Consider the following 18,373-nt stretch of genomic DNA (forward strand, 5'->3'; position numbering starts at 1 on the left):
AATTCAAGTTCCATATGGCTGTAACACAGTCCTTAGGCACTTTTGTCCAATGACTCCCTAGATTTCATACTCATCATAACACACAGGTTGAGCTGTAATACAGGCATCTTTGACACCAATCATTTTCTCAGTCTTGTGTCTCAGATCTATCTCCAGTTTTCCTGTACAATATGTAAGACATAGATAGCTTTTTTTCTATCCACTGGTCTAGCTAATGCTCTCAGAGTTTGGGAACTTGCCTGTCAGTTTCCCAACTTCTCACTGGTGTGCCTTTTTTACTCATGATGCCTATCACAGCAAAATTTACTAACTTAGACAGCTGATACAATAAATACTGATGTTTCAGGCTAACATGGCCCATATAAGTCCGTATCTCCCGATACCCTACATGTAGAAAACTGAATTAAGCTATCAGAAAGCAATCAGACAAGTACTATTTCAGGACATGCTGAAACATTAGAGTTTAAAACAAGTCCAAGATTATTTTCGTATAGTAACAGTCATATATCCAACTAGAAAAAGAGAAATAGTGAGTTTGGGGGATGAAGATTGGAAATTACCCAGCTGGCTTTTTACTTCACATATAACTGGTTTTTAACTAAACCCCATGTTTCCACTCAAAACCAGGGCTCCTGGCAAAAATGGATCAGATGATCATTACTTTTCCTGCATATAACCCATTTTATGTCTACAACAACAAAGTCATTTAGAAAAGTCACATCTATGCAAGATTAGAGGTAAAATCATTCAAGTAGTGAACAAAAGGTTAAGAAAAAAAATCACATCCCAAGAAAATGAAAAACGTGAATTTTTCCCTTTGTGCTATCCATTGCTCTCATTATCCAAATCTAGCTATAGGAATGCCTAAAGGTATAGTGGATAATAGATATTTTTGTGTTAATAACTTCTGCCAATTTAAGAATTATCAAGCATATGATTGTGAGTTAAGAATATATTGGATATTTAATATGGCTAAATTCACACACTGCTGTTTAGTCTTATTAGATTTTCCCTTTGCCCTATTTTTTTAACCCAACCTAGAAATTTCATTGTGTAAAGGTAAGAAACAACAAGAAACAAAAAAACTCCTGTTACAGCAGAAGAGCGATTCAATATTTCAAATATATGAAATGTTTATTATTAAAAGGCTGACACACAATGAACTTAAAGTACAAAATACATTTCTAATAGAAATGCCAACTTCATTCCTTCTGTTTCACAGGAATTGGAAGGCATTATCTTCTCACCATGCATTTTCCCCTAATAAAGAGTTCCAAAAAATCCATTCATGATCTTGTGCTTTGCCATTTCAGAGCACTTAGTGGTGCCTACAATTCCAAGACGAGAACAATCAGCAAAAACACTTCTTCAAAGTAAATCTCTCTTGCATAGTAGAGACATCAACATCTCCCAAGAAATCTTGATAACTTTCATCCTTGATTTTTCTGGCTTGAGAGTCCCAGGAGCTTGCTGTATTTAAGGTGCGACTACAATAGAGTTTTAACCGAAACATCCCAAAGCATATCTTACTGAAATGTCAAAGCCCCATCAATCAAATATGAACTTTGATTAAGACTGAGGTTTTCAGTTACTAGAAAAAATTACAGAATGAGACACAAACAAAATGTTATGAGGTGAAAAATCATCCCTTTGGTGATGAGACATACTAATATGCATAACCCTGCATGAAGCATGGTCAGAGAAAAAAGTTACAAATTACCAATTATCTCATGAAAGTTTGCTTGCCTGGAATTCATGCCATTACATAAATCTTGCATCAGCTACAGCTGTAGAAATTCCAGTTGCATATTTCAAGCGCTAAAGCAGAATTTTAACTTTATTTGCAGTATGAACACTGTCCCTTTTTAAGATTATAGACTTAACTAGGTGAATCATAGAATCATAAAATGGTTTGGGTTGGAAGGGACCTTAAAGATCATCTAGTTCCAACCCCCCTGCCATGGGCAGGGACACCTTCCACTAGATGAGGTTGCTCAAAGCCCCATCCAACCTGGCCTTGAACACTTCCAGGGATGGGGCATCCACAACTTCTCTGGGCAAGCTGTTCCAGTGCCTCGCCACCCTCACAGAGAATAATTTCTTCCTTATATCCAATCTAAATCTACCCTCTTTCAGTTTAAAGCCATTACCCCTCGTCCTATCACCACATGCCCTTGTATAAAGTCCCTCTCCAGCTTTCTTGTAGGCCCCCTCCAGGTACTGGAAGGCTGCTGTAAGGTCTCCCTGGAGCCTTCTCTTCTCCAGGCTGAACAATCCCAACTCTCAGCCTGTCCTCACAGGAGAGGTGCTCCAGCCCTCTGATCATCTTCGTGGCCCTCCTCTGGACTTGCTCCAACAGGTCCATGTCCTTCTCATGTTGGGAGCCCCACAGCTGAATGCAGTACTCCAGGTGGGGTCTCACGAGAGCAGAGTAGAGGGGGGACCTCACCTCCCTACCCCTTACAGAAGTCACGCTTCTTTTGATGCAGCCCAGGATATGGTTGGCTTTCTGGGCTGCAAGCACACATTTGACAGTTGGACTAGATAATCCTAGAAGTCTTTTCCAACCTTAATGATTCTATGATTGCTGGGTCACGTTGAGCTTCTCATCAACCAACACCCCCAAGTCCTTCTCCTCGGGGCTGCTCTCAATCCATTCTCCTCCCAGCCTGTATTTGTGCTTAGGATTGCCTCAATCTGTGTGCAGGACCTTGCACTTGGCCTTGTTGAACTTCATGAGGTTTGCACAGGCCCACCTCTCAAGCCTGTCAAGGTCCCTCTGGATGGCATCCCTTCCCTCCAGTGCGTCGACCGCACCACACAGCTTGGTGTCGTTGGCAAACTTGCTGAGGGTGCACTCAACCCCACTGTCTGTGTCACTGACAAAGATGTCAAATGGCACTGGTCCCAATGCTGACCCCAGAGGAATGCCACTTAGTCACTGGTCTCCACTTAGACATCAAGCCATTGACCACAACTCTTTGAGTGCGACCATCCAGCCAATTCCTTATCCAATGAGTGGTCCATCCATCAAATCCATGTCTCTCTAATTTAGAGACAAGGATGGCATGTGGGACAGTGTCAAATGCTTTGCACAAGTCCAGGTAGCTGACGTCAGTTGCTCTTCCCTTATCCACCAGTGCCGTAACCCTGTCATAGAAGGACACCAAATTTGTCAGGCATGATTTGCCCTTCGTGAAGCCATGTTGGCTGTCACCAATCACCTCCTTATTTTCCATGTGCATTAGCATAGCTTCCAGGAGGATCTGCTCCATCATCTTGCTGGGCACAGAGGTGAGACTGACTGGCCTGTAGTTCCACAGATCTTCCTTTTTAAAAATGGGGGTTATGTTTCTCCTTTTCCAGTCAGCGGGAACTTCACTGGACTGCCACGACTTCTCAAATATGATGGATAGTGGCTTAGCAACTCAATCCACCAGTTCCCTCAGGACCCACAGATGCATCCCATCAGGTCCCATGGACTTGTGCACCTTCAGGTTCCTTAGATGGTCTCGAACCTGATCTTCTCCTACAGTGGGCAGTTCTTCATTCTCCAAGTCCCTGCCTTTGCCTTCTGCAACTTGGGTGGTGTGGCTTGAGCACTTGTCAGGGAAGACTGAGGCAAAAAAGTCATTGAGTACCTCAGCCTTCTCCGTAGCCCAGGCAACCAGGCCTCCCATTTCCTTCTGGAGAGGGCCCACATCTCCCCTATCTTCCTTTTATCACCAACATACCTATAGAAGCTTTTCTTGTTGCCCTTGACGTCCCTGGCCAGATTTAATTCTACCAGGGCTTTAGCATTCCTAACCTGATCCCTGGCTGCTTGGACAATTTCTCTGTATTCCTCCCATGCTACTGGTGAAGCTTTAAGCAATTACATTTTAAAAGAAAGAAGACTATGAAATTATAACCACAAAACTGTTTTAATTAAAGCCATCTAAAGATACATTATTGACTCAAGTCATGAGTATTTCTTTATACTGTTGAGATTTCAGGACAAACAAATCCCAAGTAAATCTCTGATGTTGATTATTATATGTAAACCCCAGAAAACCAGTAATAAGATTAAACCATTACACTTCCCTATATTAAAAAGAAACATTTAAAGTCCAGCTAATAAACAAGTTATTCACCAGCATGCTTTGTTCCAATAATGATTTACCTTCAGAAAGAAACTGTTCTTTTCAAAATCAGATCTCTTGAAGAATTTCTTGCGATATGTTTAACAACTCTTATTTCAAATAAAAGCATTGAGACATACAGCAAATTTATTATTGATTACTGTGTTTTTCATAGGAGATTTCTTTCCTTTAACATCTTTTCCCCTTCCCCATATATGGGGTGAGAAATAACTGTGTTCAGTTTCCATATTTCTGAACACATTTCCTCACATCCTCCTCATATCCAAGCTGTACAAACTTCAAGTTCAGGCCAAAATTTAAAGCCCAGTGATGCCTTTGTCTGTATTAGTAAAATTCACAAAGGTAGTGCAAACAACAGACTTCAGTTTGCAAAGAATATAAAAAAAGAGTAAAGTTTTCTGCCAAAATGCAGACTTGTGAAACCAATATCATGTTTCCTACTACGCTTTCAAATTTGAAGCCAACTGCCTCCATATGGCCTGCAAAAGAATTCACAAAATTGGAAGCAAGTCTCAGACACTAAAATGTATAGCATTCAGCTACTAACAAACATTAAAACCATAAATTTCACTATTGATAAACTTAAGCATTTATAATGTTACTCAAAAATACAAACAAGCTAATATTATTATTGGATAACATTTGCAATTTTGATCAAATCTGCAAATTCAATGTTGCTTAAATGTACTTTAACTATACTTATCTCACAAAAGCATTTTTTGCATAAGCTCGTACACTAGTTGCATTAACTTGCCATTTAGCAACCACTGAAAGAAAAGAAAAAAAATTGATCCACCTGGAGATCCACCTTCACCAGGCTCTGCACAAGACAATCTGGTTACAGAAAACATAACCAGGTGAAAAAAAATTAGCCTTGTCACACAATAGTTGAACCAACAGACTTAGTGATGGGGTATAAAATTACTTCTCTTGATAGAGCACAGAAATCACTTTAATTAAAAAAAAGTATTTAACTCCTCTTATAGAAATGTGGAAGCATAGCATTAAAAGAAATCCTTAAACAAGACTTTCCTAAATTTTATAAGGCCTACATGTATGCAGTGGCTTAAAGAGCTGACAAAAACCACAGACATTTCTGCTCAGGACTTTCAGGACTGTCGCCTTTGCCCTCTTCAGTAAATGAGCTTTCATGTCTGACAGTAGGTGTTCAACATGATTCAGACTATTTCAAAAACCTACACCTACTTGATATTTATTTGCTGAAGGGATACTTATGACACTTTCTTGCTGTTTGTTACTCAAAGATAAAAAGCTACAGCATCAATTGTACATCTGGAATTTGAAGCCTCTTACTCTTTCAGTGGCAGGCTTTTTGTAGGGCGGAGAAATAAGCCAACATTTTTGCTAGAGGAAGGAAATAGCAACTATCATCACATATTTAAATATATTCAACTAAGCAAGATAGATCCACAGATTATTAAACGAAAGGTATTGTAGTAGTTAATTGAAAGACTTCCAGAGCTCTAGAAAAACAATTCCTAATTAAAACAATAGCAACTAAAAGTTCACTTGTGTAAACAACACAAGCAACCCACAGACTCGAATGGGTGTTCTACAGGCTGAGAGGAGCAAGATATGAATAGGGCTAAAAAAAACAACTGACCTAACAAATGTTAAGTGTCTAGCATCTGCCTAAGACAGAATAGTGACACGATCATTTAGACATTATAATCCTATATCAGATTTTAGGCTATACTTTGTTATATTAGAAGTCACAGTCAATCTACGGTACTAAACCACTGCCAGCTCTCCAGACATTATCTTTATAGAAGCTGTGTGTTGTCACAACATTGGAATGCCTTCTTTTAGATTCAGATGGTTCTGTTAAAAGGAAGCAGGAGCTGAGATTTGGATAAATTCATTTTAAAGATAGGCAGGCTACAGAAGGGAAAATGGGTATAGCTGAAAAGGGACACGTTAAAAGAATAAAAGAAGTTGCATTACAAATAAAACTATTAATTTAAAAGGAAATTGGTCCAAGTGCAATATTTATCATCATTAGGTAAAGCAACACAGCCTGAAGTTAGAGAAATCTGTAAAACATGCCTCTTGTGATGTTTTCTAGTGGAAAATGTAATTTGGCACTTGCTGCAGAATGAGTTCAACATCCCTGCATCATATTATCTGTTGGCTTGATTCCTAAATTGCTACATCTGGAGAAACAGCAAGAGATCTTGTTGTTGCTCCTTGACACAAATAATTCTACCAAAGGACTGTCAAGACACTAGTTACCATGTAAGAGACTTTAGAACACAGGGATAATTCTAGGTACACCAACAAATTCTTACTGAGCACATTTCTCCATTAGGGAACATACATTATAAACTGAGAGACTTTTATTCTTTCCAGAACAAGGCTTTGAAATGTTATTTTGTTCCACTGTTTAAAAGACTGTGGAAAGATATGCTATCTTTCATGATATACACAACTATTATTAAAAGGTGGAAGTTGGAAACTCTTCTTGAAAGACTCTCTGCTCGAATCAGTTCATGCTGGATTTCCTAAACCCCTTACAAGGTTCATGACAACTCAATACATGAAAGTAAGTATTCTCACCTTGCAAATTAGTATTCTCTGATTTGTTATAGGACTACTGCAAATGCGTCTTTGCCGCCAATCCACCAAGAACAGAAGACTGCTTCAAATCAAGCAGTTCTGAAGAAGTCCCAGAGTTTTTCTGAAACTCATTGGTTTCATTAAAGATACTCTTTTTTATCTTTTAGAATATGTTTTGTCTGTGAATCTTAGTATAACATACCTCATCTAGTACTGCCTGCCTAATTTCAATGAGATTTATCTAGAGCACCTTGAAAAAAAATTAAAAATCAGCAAGCATATCAATTTTGTGCTGATTATTAAATAAAAAAGTAAAATAAATTGCTAATCTGTTTAAGCAAATACCCCTGCTATAACTAAATATTGTAATAGTTGTTTAGGCTTATTAATATGAGAATTCCCTAAACAATGGATTCTTGCAAAACTCTTTTTAGAAAACTGCCGCAGACGCTGCATTTGCAAATGCATGGAACACTAGTGATAAGCAGGAAAAGTCAGAAGTTCAGGGGACAGCAAGATTCTAGATGAAAACAATAGCTCCATTCGAGCAGTCATCTTTCCTGAATTCCATTTGTCCATAAACTCTGACAGCTCTATTTTGATAAAATATAAACGTGATGTCCACATTTCCACTATTCTTCACATCCCAACCCAGAGTCCTCCAAACCAAATGGTTCAGAGAGTTAAGTGGGGACGCCCAGTACAGGGTCAGGTGTGGCCCCACAGCCCCCAGGGAAAAGGAAGGAGGAATCACTGTGGCACTACAACTGCATCTCATCGGACAAGATCGCAAACACAACTTAGTGCTAATGTTCAGTGGTGTAAATCTTTCCTATCTGTCAAGGTAACCAGCACGTCATACATCAAATGCATGACAAGCTTGAAACAACAGTCCTAAAATATTAACTGCCCATTTCATTTCATCAGCTGATGAGATATGAATAATATGTTAAAAAATGCTATTAAATATCTTACTTTCCAAAACATTACAGAAGACGTGTTGCTGAAGAACAGCACAACTGTAGTGCTGTAAAATTTTCAGTAAACTCAGGTGAACTGGCAATAAATTAAAAATAAAACCAAATGAATCCAAGATGACTCAGCTTCTGAGATCACTTTATTACATAAGAACCTCAACTTTTTAGTCGGGAGGGGTGGGGGTGGGGGGAAATCATATTCACCAAAAGGAAATGTTAAAAAAACCCAAACAATCAACCAAACAAAACCACCCACAAACCAAAAAAACCACACACAAACCCAAACCAAAAAAACATATACCACACACACAAACCCCCCTAAAACCCCAAACCCTACAAAACAGGACACCCCCCTTCAAAGACTCAGGAACCAGATGACAGATAAAAAAGATAAAAAATTCAGTATTTTACTTTTATTGGGTGGGGGATATGGGGAGAAGTTCTAATAAAGGTTTTTGCATATTGGGATTAACAATACTGTTATTTACTTTGAAAGAAAGCTCATTCTGACAACACAAGGCAAAGCTGAAGAGCAGGGTTAAGCATGAGGTTTTGGGTTAATTTTCCTGAAAGACAACTTAGTCTTCAAAGTCCACATGCAACAAAAGTGTCCCACAGAATTTGTATCACAGAACTGAGTGTTCTCAAATTATTAAAAATATTTTGGCCAAGGCTAAGGAAAGGGAGGTGCTGACGTTTCTACAGTCTTGTGTTCGCCCTTGTCAACAGCTACAGCAAAGTCATCCAAAATCCACTGAATTCCAGAAAAGCCTGACCTACCTACTGTATTAAAAATAATCTCATCAAAAAAGTATAGGATACAAAGACAGACGTTTGCATCTTTTAATTTACAACTTTTCAAGAAAACAACAACAAAAAACAAACAAACAAAAAAACCCCAAAACCACAAAAAAATCCCCACCAAACCACAAAAAACCCCGAGCCAACCAACATAGTATTTTTACTAAAGACATCATGATTTTGTCAATTAATAAAGGTGATTTGCAGCACTGAACATCACTTTTTCATTTTACAAACAAGGAACAACGTTTATGATATCTACAGACACACATCCATATGTAACGTTGCAATCAGAATCAACATTTTACTCTTGCCTTTTATTTTCAATAGAGCAAAACAAGAAGGGACTGCCACAGCTTTCTCCCACCGAGTGGAAAGTATTAACAAAATACTGATTGTTTAGTGTACTGCTGTCAGGGAATACCAACCATTCAGTCTTAGATGTAATGTTATCTGGCTTGGCAAAAATATAAAAACTGAAAAGTGAATTCATCCTTTGGGATTCAACGGACACTCTGCAGAGTTTTCCTTCCAACAGAGTGGAAACTGCACATAATAGAAAATAACTCTTTCCAGTGCATTTCTTTAGTTTTTAAATGGCAGATTTAAAAATTAAAAGCTATTCTGTTTTACTTTCAGATCTCCACTTTGGCCGAATCGAAACCAATAAATAATAACTAAAAAAAAAATCAAACAACTTATGCAAGGTAAAATTAAAAATTTCAGATATTTCATATACAGAAGAAACCCATATAAGGCAATAATCTCTGATCTTCAAGTAAAAATCCCACATACACACACTCTAACCCATTATAAGGATACACTGCTTGGTTTTACAAAAAGAAATCCCCAAATGCTTAATTTTACAGCAAATAAACAAAAAGTAAAGTAATCCCACCTTCTTTTTTATAATTCTGTCCTTTGTCCAGTTTTTAGAGGTAAGTCCAGTCTTTTCTGGTAGCCAAGATTTCTCTTTTGATGTTTTTATAATATTCTGAAGAACCATCCTTAAAATATTCTTCATGTGGACAGTTGTAAATAGTAGTGAATATAAAAATATTGTGTAGAGCTAAAACCTAAGAACAGTTTCTGTGCAACAACTACAGTGAAAAACTACTTAAATGGAATATTTTTGGTCTACTGGCATATGAATTCAAGCAGTAATGACGAGCAGTGATAAGATGTTCTAAAGAAACAAGACAGGCCACAGTTGTGACAGGAACAAGATAGGCTAGATCAGGTTTCACCTAATTAGGCAAGGTTGCAGTAGAGGAGTTGTGCTATCCTCTCATTGTGAATAGTAATCTTTGTTTACTATTATAATAATGACAAACAGTAAGTATTCATCTTAAACAAGTTTACATATAAGGCTCTGACTGTCTCAAAAGAGAGAGAAGTTCTTTTCCTGTTTAAGGGGGCAATGATATGACCAGAAGTTCCAAGAGCAAACGATCCTAACAACTATCAAAAGACATTTCCATGACACATTTTCTTAAATTAGGAAAATGTTTTAAAAAGACCAACCAGCTTAAAAACAAAACAAAACAAACAACAACAACAAATCCACCATGTATTTATGCCTAAAAATACCATAGTGCAAGCACTACTCCATTCTTGGCAAACTCTGTCTTCTTGCTGGACGTAATTCAAGCAGCAGAGAATATAAAATGGTAAACTATGTTTCTGATTGCCTCTTCATGTCAAGGGACAGCAAATGTTTATCATCATTCCTGTCAACACTATACAGGATCCAGAGTGGGGAACAGACAGAGATGGCACCAACAGTGCATTCAGCTCTTACTCTACAATTGCAGGAGCAAAGCATATTCTCCAGCCCAATCCACTCCCTTAATAGTGAAAACGGAGAGAAAGAGTGAGCAAGTGACCCAAGGGGGGTAAAAAAAAAAGAAAAACAAACCAAAAAAATCCAACCCATAATATGAAAGATCAACAGAACCTCAACAACCCATCTCTCAGAGCTATGAGTTACATTTTCTGTGTAGCACCTTACACATTAACTGCAGAAAGGGAAAAGTAAGGGGTTCTCAGCTTCATTTGTGAGCCACAGAATTGTTACATTACCCTTCTCTACAAGTAGTGGCAGAGAAGAAGAAGTTAGTAAGATACCGTATTTAGCCTGCTTCAACATTCAGAATTGGTACTGTCCTCCCTTAATGCATTTTGTCAGTAACAAAAACATTCTGATCCCACGCAGTCTCCCTTCCTCCTCAGCAAACATGTATCACGTTGAGAGGTTTATTGAGAATATAATTGGTAGAATCATTTCAGACTTATAAAATGCTGCAACTTAAAGAAATTAACCTGTTAGCAACTGAGAATATTTTGAATAAATGAGAAACTGGAGCATATTTCTTAAAAGGAAAGGGTTGTTTTGCTTTTGGAAGGAAAAATCTAAGCTGGTTGTTCTCCAAAACCAGATTGTATCTTTATCTGCCAGAAAAACAAACTGTATCACATGAATAAATATTTGAGAGGAAAAGCTGGGCCTATATTAACACATATTGTGCCACTCTTCCAACTATAGCTACTGGCTGAATTCTTCTAAACAAACCTCCAAAACTTATAAAAGCCTCACTTGCAATAGAAAGGCATGACACATGTGCAGACCAGAAGTATATGGGACAGTCCAACTCTAAAGCCTACCATCCCTATTGGATAATCGGGTTCTTTCAAAAGAATATGAACTAAAATAAACATATGTGTCACCGAACTTCCCTTTTATCCTGTCATCCGCCCTTCTGAAATAACTGAAAACACCTGTGTGTAGTTTGTTCAGAGAAATAATAAAAACAATACAAGCACAGTGTAGACCCTTACTTTCTCTCATATAGTCCATAGAGGTATTGTCTCCATATTGAGTACCTGATCCAGTGCAGTTATTTCGCTGACTGATTCATAACCACTACTGTTAGGTAGGTAAATATAAATCTAGGATATATGTAAAGAGATAAGGATACCACAACCTCTGGTTGCTTAATATATTGTCAGCCTCAAAATCCTAAATTAAAGGAACAAGGGGATTTTCCCCAAAAAAACATTGAAAGGAGTTGAATGTTCTAAATGAAGGAGGTGAGGTACATGCAGTATTTCATAGACCTAAATTATGATCCTATTTTAAATGTAAAAACTATGTAAGATCCAAAATTACTTGCCCCATGTCATGAAGCTCATATTCAGCAAAACTATATATCTGCAGATTATGTAAATCACTCAGTAGGAAAGTAAAGTCAAGTCTATGATCCTACTAAGGCATTTTAACATGAAGACACTCATGACCTCTGAAAACCACATGGAATGATATAGGAAAAAGAATATAAAGTATAACTTAACGTATAATTCCCTAAAATGTAAACAACTTTACATCAAATAGCTACATAAAATGGAAAATTACTTAACATAAAGCTATAGATTAAAATTAGTGGATGTGAACAACTAAGAATACACAGAGAAATAATGGACAAGTGTAAGGAAAAGCAAGGGTTCAGAAGGAATAAAATACAACACTGGATGCAGGGTATCACTCACTTAATTTAAGGCTTACTTGTTTTAATAACTTTTGTTCCACTTTGCCACCCTATCTCACCCTTTCACTATTTTAACTTCTTTTCTCCTGCTATATAAGCTGTATTGTAAATGCCTGATATGCAAATATACAATTTATTTATTTTGAACATGCTTAACTACAAATGTGAATGATTACACAGAGGCCCTCTAAGCTAAGCTTTTCCACATTTGTGGAAATTTAATTTAAACAGACACCTTAAGATTACTTCCAGATGAAAATTAACTTACTAGAACTTGCATATAAGATGAAGATTAAAAAAAATCAGTTTGTTTACTTTATATACAGTCTCTTTCAGTTTCTCCAGTACGATCAATCAAAAATCCATGGAACACACTGGGAAAAGAAAAACGAACAAACAAAAATGCCAAAACCCCAACCATCAATTTTTCACAGGTCAATCTTTCACCAAGTATTATTAATTTTCATTGTAAATTAATAATAGTTGGTGAAACAGGTACCTAAATTTACTTATCACTTCCACTTAGGTAAACTGACAACTAAGTTTATGTATTTCTTAAATCTGATTTACTGAGGTAAAAAATGTGATGTTCTATTACACTGTAACAACTGTACGCCCAATAACCTATGCAGAGTATGATTTGTGGTGAGTGTGTTTCCTTTTTCCAATCAAAGGGTAAAGAAAATAAAAGTGAAAAAGAACTCGATTTAAACATGCCAAATACATAGATTCAAATATATACATTAAAAGCAGAAATTGTGCTTAGCATGCTCTTTTTTGGGGGGGTGGGGAGGGTGGGTATGGGGGAAGGATGTATGGAAGGGATTTTACCAACTGCCCTCCAAATGATGTTAGAAACACAAAAGCATCCCTAAGTCCCCAGCATATCAGACTGTTTATTCCAGTATGACTACAGACAGTAATATATAAAAACATATATAGCTACATGACAACATTCACATTTTTGTGTTCTGTCACATATTTGAAAATATCTTTTCTCAGAAGAAAGCTGCAGTATTTAACAGAACAAGGAGGATGACTGAATGACTTTGGTCGCCACTTCAGGCAGGGAAAGGAAGGCAAAAGGTTTATATAGAAATTCAGACACAATCAGAACACTCTCATCCCTGAGCACTGGAAGAAAAGAGACTGTTGAGACCTCACTGCTTGAAAAATTTCTATATCATTTGTGAGATAATAAGAAAAAGCTGCCCAAAAGCTTTTTCCTGCTTCTGAAAAGATACAGACAAGTACACACACTCCAGATCAAGCTTACTTGTAATTTTGTGCCAAGGCATCTCAGTTCTTCAGAACTCAGAGAGTGAACTGAGCAGTATTTGGTAGCTTCACATGACTGGGGGAAGGGAGCAGCAAGTAAATGGGGGTAATCCAGTAACACATTGAAGACTCAAATCACAAAGATATATTAGGTAGAATGTTATAAAACACCCAGAAACACAAAAATACCGTATTAGAAACACCGTATAGTAAATCCTCTTATTTAGTGTGTCTTTTATGTCCCTTAAAGTGTTTTTTCAGACTATCATTTTGTACCATAAATACAAAAAATCCAGTATAAAAAGGATATCAAAGTAGTCTAAACGTTGGTAAATGTGAAAGTGAATTAAATTCAGAAGTTCTTTATGTTTCGCTAAAAATGAGAAAAAGCACAGTAGTTGATGCATAAATTAAATTATTCCAATGTAGGTATTTGAGTTAGACTCCAAAAATCACACTGGGGTAACAGAGCAGTTTATAATTCAGAGTTTAAACTGATTTAAACCTCCTTCACCACTTTACCTCCTATCAGTGCTACAAAAACAAATACTACTGCTCTCCAGCATCTGAAAAAAAAAAAAAGAGAAGTAAAAATAAAGTGCTGCAGTTCGGGGGGACAGGGACGGGCATTGCAAGCAGCAGACTTGAAACTGATCTGTTTCAATGTAAAGCTTGGATTTTTATAGCATATTCCAATATCCAACAAGCTCTTGCTGAAGTGGTGATAAATTACAATAAAATGGTAAATATGTTGCAGTATTAGTACACCAAGAAGCTAGTCAGAAAAAGGACTGAAAAGATTTCAAAGTGACATGGGCTAGAGCAGACACCAATCCATGGGATATGGTTTTAAAATAATTGCATTGATCCTGACATGATTTAGAAGTGTAAAGGAGGTCAACCATTACAGAGCTTTTTTCCACTATCAGAAGTACATGATTCAGACTTACAGCTAAAATTTTCTGAAATTTAGGTAACTTGGGACAATAAAGTAGTACATAAGGAAATTAAGCATCAGGCATGCTGAGACATTCAGAGCTGCATGCAGTGATGAAGCTGCATACAGAGATGAGTTTCATAGTTTATTTTTATAAGACACTGTTTCAAGAATTCAATAATTTCCCAAAGTGTACATACAGTCCAACTGTTTGGAGCCTGAATAGCCCATTCGTTAGCCTGCAGAATCATCCAAAATTTCAGTTCCAAGAACTTGCTGTTTTTAAATACACAGCATGAAAATCTAACCACTTCTCTGTCAATGTATTTGAATAGCAACTTTAACGCTAAGAACCCTGTTTGACTATTTCTAAGTATATATTTGATGAAGCTAAGTATCTAACATACCCATGCACTATAAAAATTATCTTACAGGATTTGTAAGAAATGGCTGTCAGTTCATAGATGCTAGTACTTTCTCAGATGTCCAAATAACAACTTAGCTAAGCTGTCAGTGGGTAACTTACAGTTTCAGGCAAGTAATCACTAGTTGAACTATTTAAGCTTAGAGATACTAGTTTCCTACGCTGTCCACATCACCACACGGTATATGCTCTGGGTCTCACAATCTTCTCTCTACAAAATGCTAATAGCCTGCCAACCATTTTACAGACATCAATTATACTGGAGCAATGTAAAAATATCCCCTCCTTACATATCTTTTCAAAGGAAGTGAGAGAGATATTAGTAACATTTATTAAAGACATATTATGACAATGTTTTGAATTTAAGTAATTTGAAAACCCCTATCTTTGGCTAGACAGGATAGATTCATGTCAGGTTTTGACCAATACACCATTTAAGGTTTTACAAGACAGCCAGATACGCTCTCTGAAGCCTGTTTTTTTTTAAAGTAGCAAGCATGGGGGACAGAGGAGGTAGAAGAAAAGAGGTTGAACTACGTTGAAAGTACCATAAGTATGTTGAAAGTATCACCTTCAGACCAGGAGTAAGAATGCCAACAGGTGCAGCACTGTCTTGAATCGTAAATTAGACAAATTGCATTAGGAAACAAGATTAGAAAAGGATTTTCTCATGCAAACATGCATTTAAAGTATGTGTCCTCAACTTAAACTGTACCTGTTACTCTAAACTAAGACTTAACCCAGCTTCTCTGAGAAATAAATAAATAAAAAATTATATGCAGGTAAGCCCTGTCTCCTGCTTTTTTCATGTAATACTACAACTCTCAATAATTCTCAGCTATTCACCTTAGTAGGTCTGGACAGATACATTCTGGTTTTTAGGGAAGCCAGGTTTGCTGGTCTTGAAGCGTCAAAAATTGACTCCCAGGAGAGTAGAACACTGAATCAATTCAGATGCTAGTCAATGCACTGTGCTTATGTCCATGGTGTCAACCCATGGGATTTGGGATTGGAGAAATTCTCCTAGATCAGCCTGGCAGAGACCCTGGGCACTGCACTGTTTTCTTGTTTTGATACCAAAATCACCTAGATAGATCTCACCACATTCATTCACCACCATGGAGTTGTTTCAGGCTGAAAAATCCCAACAACCTAAACTGATAAAACTGATTATATCCTTCCTGCAATCAGCGCATTTCTCCCCTTTCTTGTGCTGGTTCCAGTGCTTATCTGACCCTACACCGAGTTGGTTTCAGTGTGCTCAGCTGGCAGAAAAGTACCCTGGGAAAAAAAAAAAAAAAAAAAAAGGAAAAAAAAGCAAACAACTTAACAACTTCCTGCTGAGTTCACATACTGAAACAGCTCAGCACAGTCAGATAAATACCAGAGCCAATACAAGAGAGGGGGCAGCAGGGAGGCAGGACCACAGTAGCCTCTGCAGTTACATCAATTTCACCTACACAAAACTGAAGCCTCAGTTTCCCCCATTCTCAATTTTTAAACAATAGTTTAGTCATGTGAAAGCTGAAATCCTTTTGTCAAACTTAAAGTAGACATAAGGATACATAGGTGAAACAGAGTATCTGTAACATATGCAAGTTTAGATTAGATCGTTTCCTGCTGAAGTTGGAATTCCTTAAATAAAATACTAGTCTTATAGCTACAGTCTCCTCACATATAAATAGAATTCTGCAGCTAAGCAAAGCAATGAATTAGAAACTAAAAAAATCTTAATTGTACTTCCACTACTGAAGAATTAGGCTAAATTACACTATGAATCTTAGAGGATAAGAAAATAACGGGCAGAAACCAGAAGGAATGAAATACTGCAAAGTGGGGTAAAAAATGACGGCTGACCAGTTACTGCCACCTAAGTTTTACTGTTTTTCCTTTATGTGGTCCCAACTTTATATTTGCTTCTCAAGATTTCCTCAAAGACCACACATTTTACCAAAAAACTAATATCCCTTACTTGCTCTTGTTTCAGGGAAAATAGAAAGTGTTACTGGATATCCAATAGAGATGTGAAAACTGGTGAAGCCATAACTTATCTCTGAAGTAACAATGTTGCTGCACTGCAGCGATCTTTAGTTTCTTTTCACTGTTCTACTCACCTGCTAAATAGCCAGAGAACAAAATTCAAAATATGTACCCTGGGGTACAGCTCCACAATAAACTAAACTGAATAAACAAATACACTGAAAGGGAGAGATTTCACTTCTCTATCCCCTTCTCCATTATCAATCTCAGCCAAGCGGTCTGCTCCCTCCTGAACCAGCACTGACAATACAATAGTCACAATGTAAGCTGATGTAATGCGCTAGCCTGGCAACATATACATACATATATGTGGGTGTACATATATCTGTTCATCATTCTTTGGATACAACTGTTCTTTACATTTTTAGTGATCTGGATCTGTTTACTGAGACAAGCAGCGCAGCCCATTCAAAGCAAATGGTGGGAATGAGCAGAAAGGAAGAGGAAACAGCCTCTTCCACCGGCCACAGGAAATGGCTAACCCAGCTCACCCCCACTGTGAAACCTCGGCCCCGAAAGGAATTCAGTTGCTCCTACATCCTACTGCACCATAATGATAAACCTCCACTCACTCATACAAGCAAGATTACATGCACTTGCTTCTAAGACAATTTAAGAAAATGAAGAGAGTGACTTAAAATCTAGGTGAAGTGACTGAAAGTTTTGTGTTCAAAACAATTCTTTTCCTCGACTGAGCAGTTCATATTCTTGCTTGTCCTTTGAGTTATTATAGAATTTATGCTTTGTCCTCTTGGTAGCATTGTTGCTTTTGACACACAAATCTATTTCTGAAGGACGGTGTCTATTATTGCACAATATAATTCTATTATTGTCTGTCATAAAAAAAATTGCTTTCAGAAGCTCAAAACATTGAGTACATTCCATGGATATATTGCCTAATACATTAGAGACTATTACATGCTTCCAAGTTTAATTGGTTCTAATGACAGGTTTCCAAACTACCAGAAAAATGTACCAACCTGAAGTGTTAAAATTAATATTTTATAATATTTATTTACTTTAAAATCTTGTAATTTAAGAATCTGTGAGACACAGGATTCAAGACTGATGGAAAAGCTGTTCATAAAAGAAGTGAAGAAAGATTTTAAAGATACTTGAAGATATTTGATATCACCCAATAATATCATTTTCCAATTCAAGGAAAAAAAAACCAAAAAATCTCATTTTGCTGGGGTCTGACACAAGCCCAAGAATGAATCTCCTATATCCCAGGCTAGCATATTCAGTTAGAGTTGAAGTATTTTGAGCTATCCTGTGCTAGTAATTAATGTATGGTAATACTAAGCTTTTAATTTAGACAAACATGTAAGACTTGTAAATTCCAACCGTGAGTCATGATGGCGAGGGAGCAAGACACTTTCTTCACCCCACCCCCACCCCCCAATTAGCCAATAATTTGTTTGCTTCTTCAAACCTCCATTCTCAACAATTATTTTTTATTTCTGAAGCTGCCTCCAGCTTTTAAGGACAAAAAAAAAGATCTAAAAATCCCTGAACGTTTAAAAAGACAATACATGCAAGCTTTGATTTTAATACCAGACATTAGACTGCAAATTCTTCAAAAAAGGCACTTGTCTTTATTCTGTGTATGGACAACTCTTAGCATAATGGGAGCTGTTCCACATCTGTAT

General features: G+C 37.1%; 1 protein-coding gene across 7 annotated transcripts in view; it reads right to left on the reverse strand.

Annotated features, from left to right (window-relative positions):
• The window catches only part of PPP1R13B (protein phosphatase 1 regulatory subunit 13B), a 73,922-nt gene that overhangs the window by 50,125 nt on the left and 5,424 nt on the right, over nt 1-18,373 (reverse strand). Inside the window, exon 1 of one of the 7 annotated variants that reach the window (XM_075503686.1) lies at nt 9,396-9,597. The exons of the other annotated variants lie outside the window; for them this stretch is intronic. Coding sequence (XP_075359801.1) covers nt 9,396-9,521 — 126 coding nt within the window. The 5' untranslated portion in view covers nt 9,522-9,597. Of the gene's footprint in view, nt 1-9,395; nt 9,598-18,373 lie in introns of those variants that run through there. 7 annotated transcript variants of the gene reach the window in all.

The sequence above is a fragment of the Mycteria americana genome, chromosome 5, assembly GCF_035582795.1.
Source record: "Mycteria americana isolate JAX WOST 10 ecotype Jacksonville Zoo and Gardens chromosome 5, USCA_MyAme_1.0, whole genome shotgun sequence".
Taxonomy (NCBI): Eukaryota; Metazoa; Chordata; class Aves; order Ciconiiformes; family Ciconiidae; genus Mycteria; species Mycteria americana.